Source organism: Urocampus carinirostris, chromosome 7 (assembly GCF_059441175.1).
Source record: "Urocampus carinirostris isolate Australia breed hairy pipefish chromosome 7, RoL_Ucar_1.0, whole genome shotgun sequence".
NCBI lineage: Eukaryota > Metazoa > Chordata > Actinopteri > Syngnathiformes > Syngnathidae > Urocampus > Urocampus carinirostris.
This window is the reverse complement of record NC_142355.1, coordinates 5,107,662-5,119,518: the sequence shown is the minus strand read 5'-3', so window position 1 is coordinate 5,119,518 and position 11,857 is coordinate 5,107,662. Positions and strand designations below refer to the sequence as shown.

Below are 11,857 nucleotides of genomic sequence, written 5' to 3'. Positions count from 1 at the left end.
CGTGATGGTGCGTTTAGAAATAGCTGTATGGTTTCGGGTTCAACTCGAGGAAGATTGGTGCGTGACTTGATACGTAATCATCAACGTATTACAAATGATGATGTTGTATAAAGAAGTTAAGAAAAAAAGTATAAAAGGAGAAAATGAAAAAAAGACAGGTTTGTGGTTATCCCTTTAATCGGTATATTACCAACAATAATTTGATGCAGAAAATGAATTAATAATTTGATGATTAAAACTGAATGAATATATGGATTTTATTATATTATTTGTCACCGATTTACAATTTCAACCTCGATCACACTAAATTTTGGGGACCCATAGATCTCTGTTTTGACCCATAGATTTTTAAGCATGAGAGTCCCCGGGACCCATCACTTTTCAGAGGTAAAATAAACACTGAACATCTACCATTTTTTGGCAAAGGTTGGCTTAAATGTAAATCTTTTGGAGGGGCTATTCCAGCCGTCAGCTGTAAGTTTACCACCACTAGCCGAAATGAACTTTAGTCACAAACCGCAATATCGAAACAGATACTTTATTTTCTTACTGTGCAAAATTGCCTATAAAACGAACGTACGTACCAATGTTTGGACCTTCAACATTTGTATAAATTACATCTCATCAGATGGAGTGAATTTTTGGAGTATTTTACACCAGAGTCTAAAACAGATTACAAAAAAAATAGCTAAATGTGCAGTCAGGTGATAATATTTGCATGTTTTGCTTGTTTTGCCGTTCCACAAGCCTGTCCATCCGCTTCTTTCCTCTACAGTCTGTCGGTCCCTCGTTCCCTCTCCCTGTGGTGCCTCCTGTTCCTACTCTTCTTCATTTCCTGCATGTGCTTCCACTTGCCGACCCCCAAGGCCCGTCCGCGGCCCTTGGACGGCCTTTTTTCGAGCCACAGGGAGTCGCAGTACTCCTCCAGGGAACCCACTGGCGAGCTGATAAGCCTCAGGTAGTCTTTATATCGGTGGGTGTGCCGCAGTTCGGTGGTGGGGTCTTCGCTGACTCTGGGCTTCCGCTCCAGTTGTCCGTGGGGGAGCAGCTGCAGCGTGAGCCGGCGGAGCGTGTGAGCAAAGCGAGTGTGCTCGTGAGCCTCGCACTCGTACACGCCGATGTCCGACCCGTAGAGGGAGCGGATCAGGAGGCCTCGGTCCGTTTGGATCACGCGCTCATCCGGCCTAACCTAGCAGAAGTAAAAAGACGGGAAGGTTAAACTTAGCAATACAATGAAGGAATGAAAACTTTATTGGAACATCAAAATAAAAACAGAACAAAAACAATAAAACATACAATTTTATTTCCAACGCAAGGATACTGCCGGAATTGTGAATTTCCCTTCGGGGATGAATGAAGTATCTATCTATCTATCTATCTATCTATCTATCTGTCTGTCTGTCTGTCTGTCTGTCTGTCTGTCTGTCTGTCTGTCTGTCTAATTGTTTGCGCATTCTTCCTAACAAAACAGATCAAGTTCCTTGAGGTTTTATAGTGATCGTTTGTGCACAGCATATTTCAGATCTTTCCAAAAATACTCTGGGCTTTGGCTTGGCCATTGTAAGACCTTTATATTGGTAGTTTTAAACCATTCCATAGTAGATTTTGTTCCATGTTTAGTGTCGTTGTCCTGTTGGAATATGAATCTGCGATCCATTCTCAGATCTCTTGCAGACTCAGATTTTCTACCAGAATTGCCCTGTATTTGGCTTTATCCATCTTCCATCAACTCTAACAATTTTGCTAGTCCCTGCTAAAGAAAACAACCCAAGAGCATGATGCTTCTACCACCATGTTTTACAGTGGAGATGGTGTTTTCAGTGTGATGTGCAGTGTTATTCATAAGCCAAACGTAATGCTTTACATTCAGCCCCAAAAATTACATTTTGGTGTCAACTGACCAATACACCTTCTTTCTGTCTCCCATGAGGCTTCTTGCAAACACCAAACTGGCCTTCTTTTGTGTTCTTTCAGAAACGGCTTTCTTTTCGCCAGTCTTTCATAAAGGGTAGGTTTTTGCAAAGTGGAGATAAGGTCTTAAACCCGAACAGAAATTAAGTTCGGACCTCAAGTGTTAATCATCACAATCGGGACAGGCCTGGCCTGGCTTTTGTCTCACTGACTTTGCTAATTGTCACATATACTGCGTCATCGCTCTCATCGCCATAAGGGGACAGAATCCATTGCACGACATGAAAAAAAAAAAAAAAAAAAACAAAGAACAAGACTGGTGGATACCAGTCCAAACCCAAACTGATTCATTGACATTTTAGAAGATTTAGCCAAAATCACCCCTCCTCCTACCTAAATTTAAAAATTCTAAATGCTGGTTTGCTTCGATTCTTCAACTCGAGTTGATAAGTCAGGCTTGGGCTAGTTTGGCCTTCAGCAACCGCGGGCCCGGGTGGGGTCAGGCTGGGTTTTTACCTCTAATGCAGAGTACAATTAATTGCTGTCTTATGCACAGATTGTGATTTGGCAGATGCCTGATAATTTAGCCATTTTGAATTTTGATTTTTTTTTACTAGTTCAAGCAAAAGTATTTTTGAATAGAATTCATTTTTTAAAAATAGTATTACAAATATAAAAATAATTGCAATATTTGAAAAACGTTCATTTCACATTCGGTTTTTCTTTCTGTGCTTTTTTGTGCAGCGTAGTTTGCGTCTCACTGTGTGGGCTTTCCATTACGGACATTTCACAGACATTCTTGTCAGTTTTTTACAACATGCTACTCAAAGTATCCCTCATAAATTTTGTAGCAGGTATGGATTTTAAAGGGCATTTCTTTACGATTTAAAACAATTATCCATGACATGCTTTCATCAAAATGAACAAAGGTTAAAGATTTACACATCACTTAATGTTCACATGCCACAGTCGGACTCAAATTGCACAATGTTGGGGGTGGTTGTGGTCTGTGGGTGGTAGAGTGACTGAGCGGCCATCGGCTTTATTGCCTTGCAATTCTTTAGATCCCCTTTGACGATCTTGAAAAATAGTTTTATTATTGATAATATTGAGTACCTAAACAACCTTATTTATAATTCATAGCAGGAGAATTTTGAGAGCAGATGGATTTGTGACAAGCTTTGACAAGATGAATTAGCTAATGTCTTTTCCAAAATCTTTCACATGATACATAAAGGGAGACAAATGGTAGGTTTAGAAGTACTTTATCAGGTATTTGCAACATACTAACGATACTTCAACTTTTTCACCCATAAATCAAGTCAATTTATACATCCGAATTGAACTTCATGGGAAGTTATCCATCAAAAACCTCACGCTTCGCTTCCTGTATCACCGGCTTCAATGTCAGGTTGCGTTAGTTTCCTTTAATCCTCGAGGAATGACAACAAGCGAATACAGTTTGGTCCAGTAGCGCGACAACCACCAGTGACAACACAAACAAGACCTCCACATCTCTGTATCCATTTGGCACCATTCTCCCTGGAACGGTTGCTCTGGCACTGTTAGAGCTCAGGTCTTACATTTTACGTGACGCAACTTTCATTTAGTTTTCTTTTGGGGGCGGTAGATGCTCAGGAGGTAGAGCGCTCGTCTTGGGATCGTATTTCCAATCTCGGCTCCTCCGTGTTACATGTCAAAGTGTCCTTGGGTAAGACACTGAACCCCTAATGCCCCCAATAAGCAGGTTGGCGCCTTGCATGGCTGTACTGCCGCTATTGGTGTGTGAGTGTGGGTGAATAGGTAAATGTGAAGCAGATTGTAAAGCGCTTTGGGAAGTCTTCAGTGACTTGAAACGCACTATATAAATGCAGATCATATGTGCTCGTCTTCTTAATAGCTGTCTTAAATTGCCACAGGCTTGTAATGTAACAAATTAATGTGAATAAAGTTATTAACTTAGCTGTTTAAAATACCTCTAATTCCAGTATAGTATAACAAAACCAAAATTGGCCTTCGTTCTTGAATTCAAGCATGCGGATTTTAAAGCCCCAGCGTGTGATATTTGACCATCAGATGCCTATGTTGTCAAATGCGAACGAAAAACCGGTGTCAAGAGCACAGCGTAGCAGCAAAAAAATGGCAGACAAATATGGCGTGATTGGTAGGTATGGATTCCACTATGTCAAGTCAAGTCAAGTCAAGTCATTTTTATTTGTATAGCCTTTAATCACAAAGAGTCTCAAAGTGCTGTACAGGTTATTCCACAGACTATTATTTCAGACTATTATTACACCATCCCCTGATCTGAAACCAACATGAAGGCAAGGACTGTAAAAGAAATACAATTTTCAACCCATTATTTTTTTTTCCCAAAATTTGCTTTGACATGATAGTTCATATATTTTGCCTGGTATTCGAAGCAGAATTGTTTCTTTTTTTACTGAATGAACGTTTTTTGTACCACTAGAAGGCCCTAAGTATTACATATTGTCCCTTTAGTCCGTTTCGCTCCGGAGTTCGGAATTTACTGTACTACAGTTATAATAATATAGCTTTGGTTCTACTCTTGCCCCCAGTGTCTCTTTGTTCCCCCCCTCCAAAAATGCATTTTTCATGAAACATTATCCACTGCATTGTGTACATTCAAAAAATGTAAACGTACTTTTTCATATCATTTTTAACTACTTTTCTGCATTCGCAATGTTCTTCTTTTAAGTCTGTGTATTTCATTTATAAAAAATATTTACCACATGTCCTGCCAAAGGAAAAAAAAAATTCATTGCATATTATCAATTTTACTTCTTAAAAAAGCTGTAAAATGAAACTTTGCTTTAAATCTCACTGTTTCCAAATAGGTTTGTTGCAAAAGTCTAGTCAACAAAAAATATATAAATATGCCATGCACATGAAAATGCTTTGTATTTATTCATAACTACACTCATTTATCCATTATCTGCACCGCTTATCCTCAGTAGGGTCACGGGGGTGCTGGAGCCTATCCCAGCTATACTCGGGTAGTGGGCAGGCAGTGTTTGCCAGTCAGTTGCAGGGTCATAAAAAAATATTAGAAAACTATTATTATGGCAATGTATCTGATAAATGTATTCTGCGTGCTTACAATTAAAAATGCAGGCCTCTTTTTATTATTGTTTACCTGCAAAGAAGGTTCACATTTGATGATCATTGCTCACTGTTGTTCGTTATTTTGATTATTATGAACTATTCATATCCTTGTCACTATTATTCAATCAGATTTCTATTCTTTGATCATCACATCTTTAGGTAACCTAGGAGATCTAAAAATAAAATAAAGGCCATAGGGGAGAACCTTTTGAACGTGTTAGAAATTTTACGTCTTGGGGTTTTTAGTACAGTCCTCCCCTATTCTCCTTGCATATTAAATATCGATTGATGTCTTCGCTCCTATTTATAGTGTCTACCAAACTATACACGTATCAGTATCGGATGACTATTGGCAGAAATAAACACAATTAAATTAAAATAATTGGTTTCGTTTTGTCTTGGCCCGGCTGCTTGAACCAATGTTTGCCCACCCTGATCCAAACTGTAAATTAATGCTTCTCTGGTGTACAGTGGGACCTCGGTTATCGCGGTTAATGGGGACCAAAACCACCCGCGATAAGTGAAAATCTGCGAAGTAGCGATGCCCCTTCAAAAATGCTTAATAAAAATCTTTTTTTTTAAAAATTTTTTTTAATTTTATTTATAAGTTATTTTATTTTATTATCATTATTTTTTAGACCTGCGAAGCTCTGAACCTGCAAACATGGAACTACAAAGTAGCGACACCCCTTCAAAAATGCTTGAAAAAAAAAAAAATGAAATAAATAAATAAATTAAAAAATATATATTTTATTATTATTATTTTTTAGGCCCGCGAAGCTCTGAATCCGCGAACGTCAAAGCGCGAAGTAGCGAGGTCCCACTGTATATAGTTCTTGATTCAACTAATTTCTTCGAAAATTAACATGAATAATTTGCAAAGATTTCAGTATAGTTGAAAAAGTTTAACAGTGACGAAGATTGAGGTCAGGAACCTTCTCTGCAAAAGTGTAGTAATTGGACTTTTTTATGTATTGGCACAACATACTGCTACAATTAAAAAGCTCAACTTTTGAGTTGTTTGTTCATCAAATGCAGCCCGAAGCCACAATGCCTCCATTGGAATCGATTCATCTAGTAAAAATAAAAATCCATAATAAAAGCTAAATCTGTCGTGTTTAACAGGTTGCCAGCTATTGTAATGGTCCAAACATTCCAGTCTGAAAAGACATAAAACGCGGACAAATGCCCCCTCCCTCGGCGTATTATTTACGATGTGTGAGACATAATGGGCCGGTTGCGGTTGTGCGGCGAGGCACCAGAAGGTGAACAATGACGAAGGGAGAGATGGTGGGATGTTGCGCAACATGCGGAGGAGGAAGTGATGCGGACAGAACAATTTCAATGAGAGCAGCGGACGAGAATCAGTAAAAGATAAGTAAGCTCATAATTTTCTTTATATTATGAAACGCCAGAGCTTATCTTTCGATTACAAATGGTATTTACATACCGTATTTTCCGCACTATAAGGCGCACCTAAAAGTCTTAATTTTTTTCAAAAGCTGACCATGCGCCTTATAATACAGTGCGCCTTATATATGGATCAACATTAAATCACAAGGTCTCGCAACTTACGCAACAGCCGCCGACTCGATTTTCCCCCGAACGTGGAGTAGTCCGCGGTGTATGCTGGGATGTATATACCGGCGTTTCATTGGCTAACCAATGTGTCAATCATCATTTGAATCGATCACTATTGGCTAAAGTTATTCGGAGCCTCTGATAGGCTAGAGGGCCGAAACAAACCCTGCAATTGGCCGAAAAAGATGTGTCAATCATCCGTTAAATCGATCACTATTGGCTGAAGTTATTCGGAGCCTCGGATTGGCTAGAGCGCCAAAACAAACCCTGCAATTGGCCGAAAAAGATGTATCAATCATCCGTTGAAACGATCGCTATTGGCTGAAGTTATTCGGAGCCTTGGATTGGCTAGGTGGCCAAAACAAACCCTGCAATTGGCCGAGTTTAGCAAGCTTGCTAAAGTACACCATAAAGAAACATGTTTTATTAGTCTGTATTCGCAAATAATTTACTCTCCTGGATTTACTTCACTCACGGTTGTAAGAAGACCATGATTGCGTATCATTATTGAACGTGAGAACTTAGGTGAGCTATGCGGCTTTATATTTTCCCGGTATCTTGTTTTAGAACAATCTTGATGTTGCTGTGATGAGTTGAGTGAATGAAACTCAATTCCAAGTGTTTATTGTCATATGCACAGTAAAGTTGCGAGCAAAAAAGAAAATAGAAACTAAGGAATGGTTGGCATTTCTTGAATCCCAAGACTTTAACCTTCCGAATGATATTTGAGTGACATCGTACGGACACCGCATCCGCACGTGTCTACGACACGTATTTGCTTCTTTGCAAGCTTTGGGAATGTTAAGGGGGTAATCAGTTGGACTGAATCATCTGACTGTTTTGTCGACGTTCCCATTGTAGCGCCTTATAATCCGGCGCGTCTTATGTATGTCAAAAATAGGACCAAAAACTATTTTTTTCTGGGTGCGCCCTATAACCCGGTGCGCCTTATAGTGCGGAAAATACGGTACCCTATTTTCCAGGACTATAAGTCACAGTATTTTTCATAGTTTAATGATACTCCAGTGAGATTTAATTGTAAAATTGTAAACGATTATTATATCAATGAGTTTTAAAATGTTATTAATGGTGCTATATATCACTTCCGAGTTATTTTCACACTGGCGCTCAAGGCCTGTAAGCGGAAAGAGGAAGTAAAAGCAGCTTATCGTCTAAGAGGAGTTGTTTACCGGTAAAAGTGACACTGAGGATGAAAATTCCATTGGATTTAGTGATTTGAAGTGAAGCAGATTGGTGAACATGCCCTTAAGATTATCGGGATTACTCTTAATACGTTACTTTAACTGGGTTACTTTCAATTACTTTTGGATTACTCCAATACCAAATATGCTAATAAAAGAACACATGGAACGGCAAAAATGATGTTGTCAAGCTGTTTGGATTTATTTTAATTTTGTTTCTGTCGCATTTTATGTTAGTTTTGCCGGAGATCAAAGAGATCAAAGCCAGGAGAGAAAGCTTACCAAGTGTTGTGAGTCATCATTTTATTCATATTTAGTTTATATTTTTAGACAAAATTGAAATACTGCCAAACACGCTCTCTAGACAAAAGCTAATTCTTCAGCACATTTTATTTCAGTGTGTGTCACTTGATGATTTCATCAAATGTATGAAATGATAATAATGTCAAATCCTGTGTCCCAAATCAATGTCAATATGACATTTACAATTTTTCTTCCACCTTCAGTTAAGAGTGTTGAGGCAATTTTGTTCTATGAAATGTGTCCTTAATAACGGTTTCAAAACAATGTGCATGCAAAGTTCTTTTGTAAAAATGTCACAAATTACTGCAAACGATAAGCATATCATCATATTCACTTATTAGACTGCACTAAGCAAGAGAGAAGGAACGTATGCATTAAGTTGCTTCAGCTTTATATGGACTAAAATCGGGATGAAATCACTTGACTTTGGAACGCCACAGAGATACGTGCAATAGCTAAATTTTATTTCGGAGCATACGTACTTATGAAAAGAGCCTTATATGGCTCCCGAGCCATCGGTTCCGTACCCCTGCCCTAAGGCCTTCTTTTCATCATATGCCATTCCTCGAGTAGAACAATTCCCCTGCATCATATCCAATTCTTCGTCACGCTTTATCTTGAAAAGAATGCCGAAGGTCTCAAATGATCACACAGTCACCCAAATACTTCAAACGCACTATTGTGTTCACAATAGTTGCAAACACATGTCCGACTGCACGAATTGTTCTGTTTTCAGTTCCCAAGGTGGAGAGAACGAGAAAAGGACATGGTCAGACGTCGGCACGCTACGCAAACATTTGGCGGACTTGTGTTGGAGGAAGATTGATGGATCGTCTGTCCGTTCGACTAAGTAAGCAAAAAGAATAAAACCAATGTAAGCTTCTGGAGCAATGTTCCCTCTAAGCTGCGCGCGTGCGCAATCGCGCACTGCCCACACATTCTCAGTGCACAAGAAAATCTAGCCAGCTCACAAAAATCAGGGCTCGAAATTGCTAATTAAGAAGCGTATTAAGGGCGGCAGTGGCTCAGGAGGTAGAGCGCTCGTCTTGGGATCAAAGGATCCAAGTTCGAATCCCGGCTCGTCCGTCTTACATGTCGAAGTGTCCTTGGCTAAGACACTGAACCCCCAATACCCCCAATAAGCAGGTTAGCGCCTTACATGGCTGCAAGGCCGCTATTGGGAAATGTGGAGCACAATGTAAAGCGCTTTGGGAAGTCGTGACTTGAAAAGCGCTATATAAATGCAGATCATTTCATTTCATTTCATTAAGTCAAAGTTACAGTGCATGAAGGTAAAGATACACGGGTTCCCCTGACGTTGTGGCCTAAATGCGGTATTTTGAAGTCGATTCGAAGGAGAACAAAGTTGAGTAAAGTTTGTAGAGTTTGTCGAGAACCGGCTTCTTCGGCTCAGCTCACTAAAAGGAACCGGCTCTTTTGGGTCCTAAACGACTCTTCCGGTTGTTTTTGCTTCTTTAATCCCAACATGACCTAATATTATGTAAAAGTATGTTCAACATGACTTAAAGGAATGGGGGAATAGAACAAAAAAGAAAAGAATACCAAAAGGAAAAAGTAGTGAAAGGCTTAAAGAAAGAAACAAAAGGAAGGGAAAAAAGAATGAAAATTTAAAAAAAAAAAGCCAGAAAAAAAGAAAAGAAAGAAACAAAGAAAAAAAGTAAATAGAGGAGAAAAAGAAAAAGTAACAGCTAGGAAAAAAATAAACACAACGAGATTGTTTTTAAAGGAATTAAAAAAAAAATGAAAAAAAAATAGAAAAAGAAGAAAAAGTTCATTCAAATATGTCCAATTAAATAATCTTGTTGCCAACATTATACTTCCACTAAAAAAATGTGATTAAATACAGTTGTGTATCGTGCAACCGACTAAATAAATCCCCAAAATGTTAGTATTATGCGACAAAAGATACCAGGAAAAAAAAGAAAATGAGATCTCGTGAAATAATTGTTTTAAAAACAAATGACGTTTGTAGGCCTAACGGCAATAATACATGAGTCAATTCATTCAAAAGTGAAAACATTTTTTGCATTGGCGGAAACTCAGCAAAATGTAACGTGATGTCAAGTTTTGGACATGTTTGATAATTGATTAGTTGCCACACTGTGAACGCTCAGACCCGTGGAAAATTAGAGGGAACATTGTTCTGGAGTTTAATATTCAGATGCGCACAGTCACGAATCTGTGACAGAGTTTTAAGTTGACAATGATTTATTTTGAAACTTGGAGGACAAGGGGTTCCTGAATGACAAAACTATTTGTACAAATGAGTTCCTATCATGAGTGAGAAACCGCAGCTGTTCTTCTGTCCTTGTGGCTCTACATCTGCATAGCCCAAAGGACTCATGAAAATCAGCGCAGGGTCCATTTGAGGAACTCTTAGGTTTCCAATCGCTCCTTTCCTTGCTTTTTACGACACAGCGGGCAACTAGGAGTTGTCTCTTTCAGGAGTGATTGGTGTCCCTGTTTTGAGCTTTCTATGGATGCCTCCGCTAGGATTTTCCCGATTTTGATTTGTGTTGGTCTTCACCACTTTGACCTCCAATGATTCAAAGAGAAGACGTTTATGATGTACAATGCAGCAGCGTGTTGGGGAGGCAGCGCCAAGAAGAAGGATGCCTCTCGTCTTAATAAACTGGTGAGGAAAGCGAGCTCTGTTGTGGCCACAGAGCTGGACAGCCTGACAACTGTACCCGAGAGACGGGCACTGAAAAAGCTGCGGTCAATCATGGACAATTCATCACATCCACTACACAGCATCATCTCCAAACGGAAGAACAGCTTCAGCGACAGACTGCTGTCACAGTCTTGTTCCACGGACAGACTGAGGAGATAATTTCGTCCTCATGCCATGAGGCTCTTTAACTCCACCCGAGGGAGTAATAGCCCTCATCAAACCACGCCCACACATTTGCATATTACCCTATTTTTATTACAGTGTGTATTTTATGTAGCACTATTTAAATACTCTATATCAACACGTTACAGTGGGTATGTTTTATATTCCTTTTACTTTATTATTGTTTTATTTTCAACACAAAAATACTGCTGGAAGTGGGAATGAATAAAGTATCTATCGATCCATCAATTTATCTATCCATCTATCCATCCATCCATCTATCCATCAATCTATCCATCAATCTATCCATCAATATATCCATCTATCTGTCTATCCATCAATCTATCCATCAAACAATCTATCTATCCATCCATCCATCAATCTTTCCATCAATCTATCCATCCATCTATCCATCCATCTATCTTTCTATCCATCCATCTATCCATCAATCTATCTATCTATCCATCCATCCATCTATCCATCAATCTATCTATCTATCCATCCATCTATCCATCCATCCATCTATCCATCCATCTATCCATCCATCCATCTATCCATCCATCCATCCATCCATCAATCTATCTGTCCATCAATCTATCTGTCCATCAATCTATCTGTCCATCCATCTATCTGTCCATCCATCCATCCGTCCATCAATCTATCATCCATCCATACATCTATCTATCTATCTATCTATCTATCTATCTATCTATCTATCTATCTATCTATCTATCTATCTATCTATCTATCTATCTATCTATCTATCTATCTATCTATCTATCTATCTATCTATCTATCTATCTATCTATCTATCTATCTATCTATCTATCTATCTATCTATCTATCTATCCATCCATGCATCCATCCATCCATCCAT

At 38.9% G+C, this 11,857-nt stretch overlaps 1 protein-coding gene across 1 annotated transcript in view; it reads right to left on the bottom strand.

The window, feature by feature from the left end:
* Window positions 1–522: 522 nt before the first annotated feature.
* Window positions 523–11,857, bottom strand: part of sema3d (sema domain, immunoglobulin domain (Ig), short basic domain, secreted, (semaphorin) 3D) — a 104,961-nt gene continuing 93,626 nt past the window's right edge. The window contains exon 18 of the mRNA XM_088339579.1: window positions 523–1,189. Coding sequence (XP_088195705.1) covers window positions 770–1,189 — 420 coding nt within the window. The 3' untranslated portion in view covers window positions 523–769. The remainder of the gene's footprint in view (window positions 1,190–11,857) is intronic.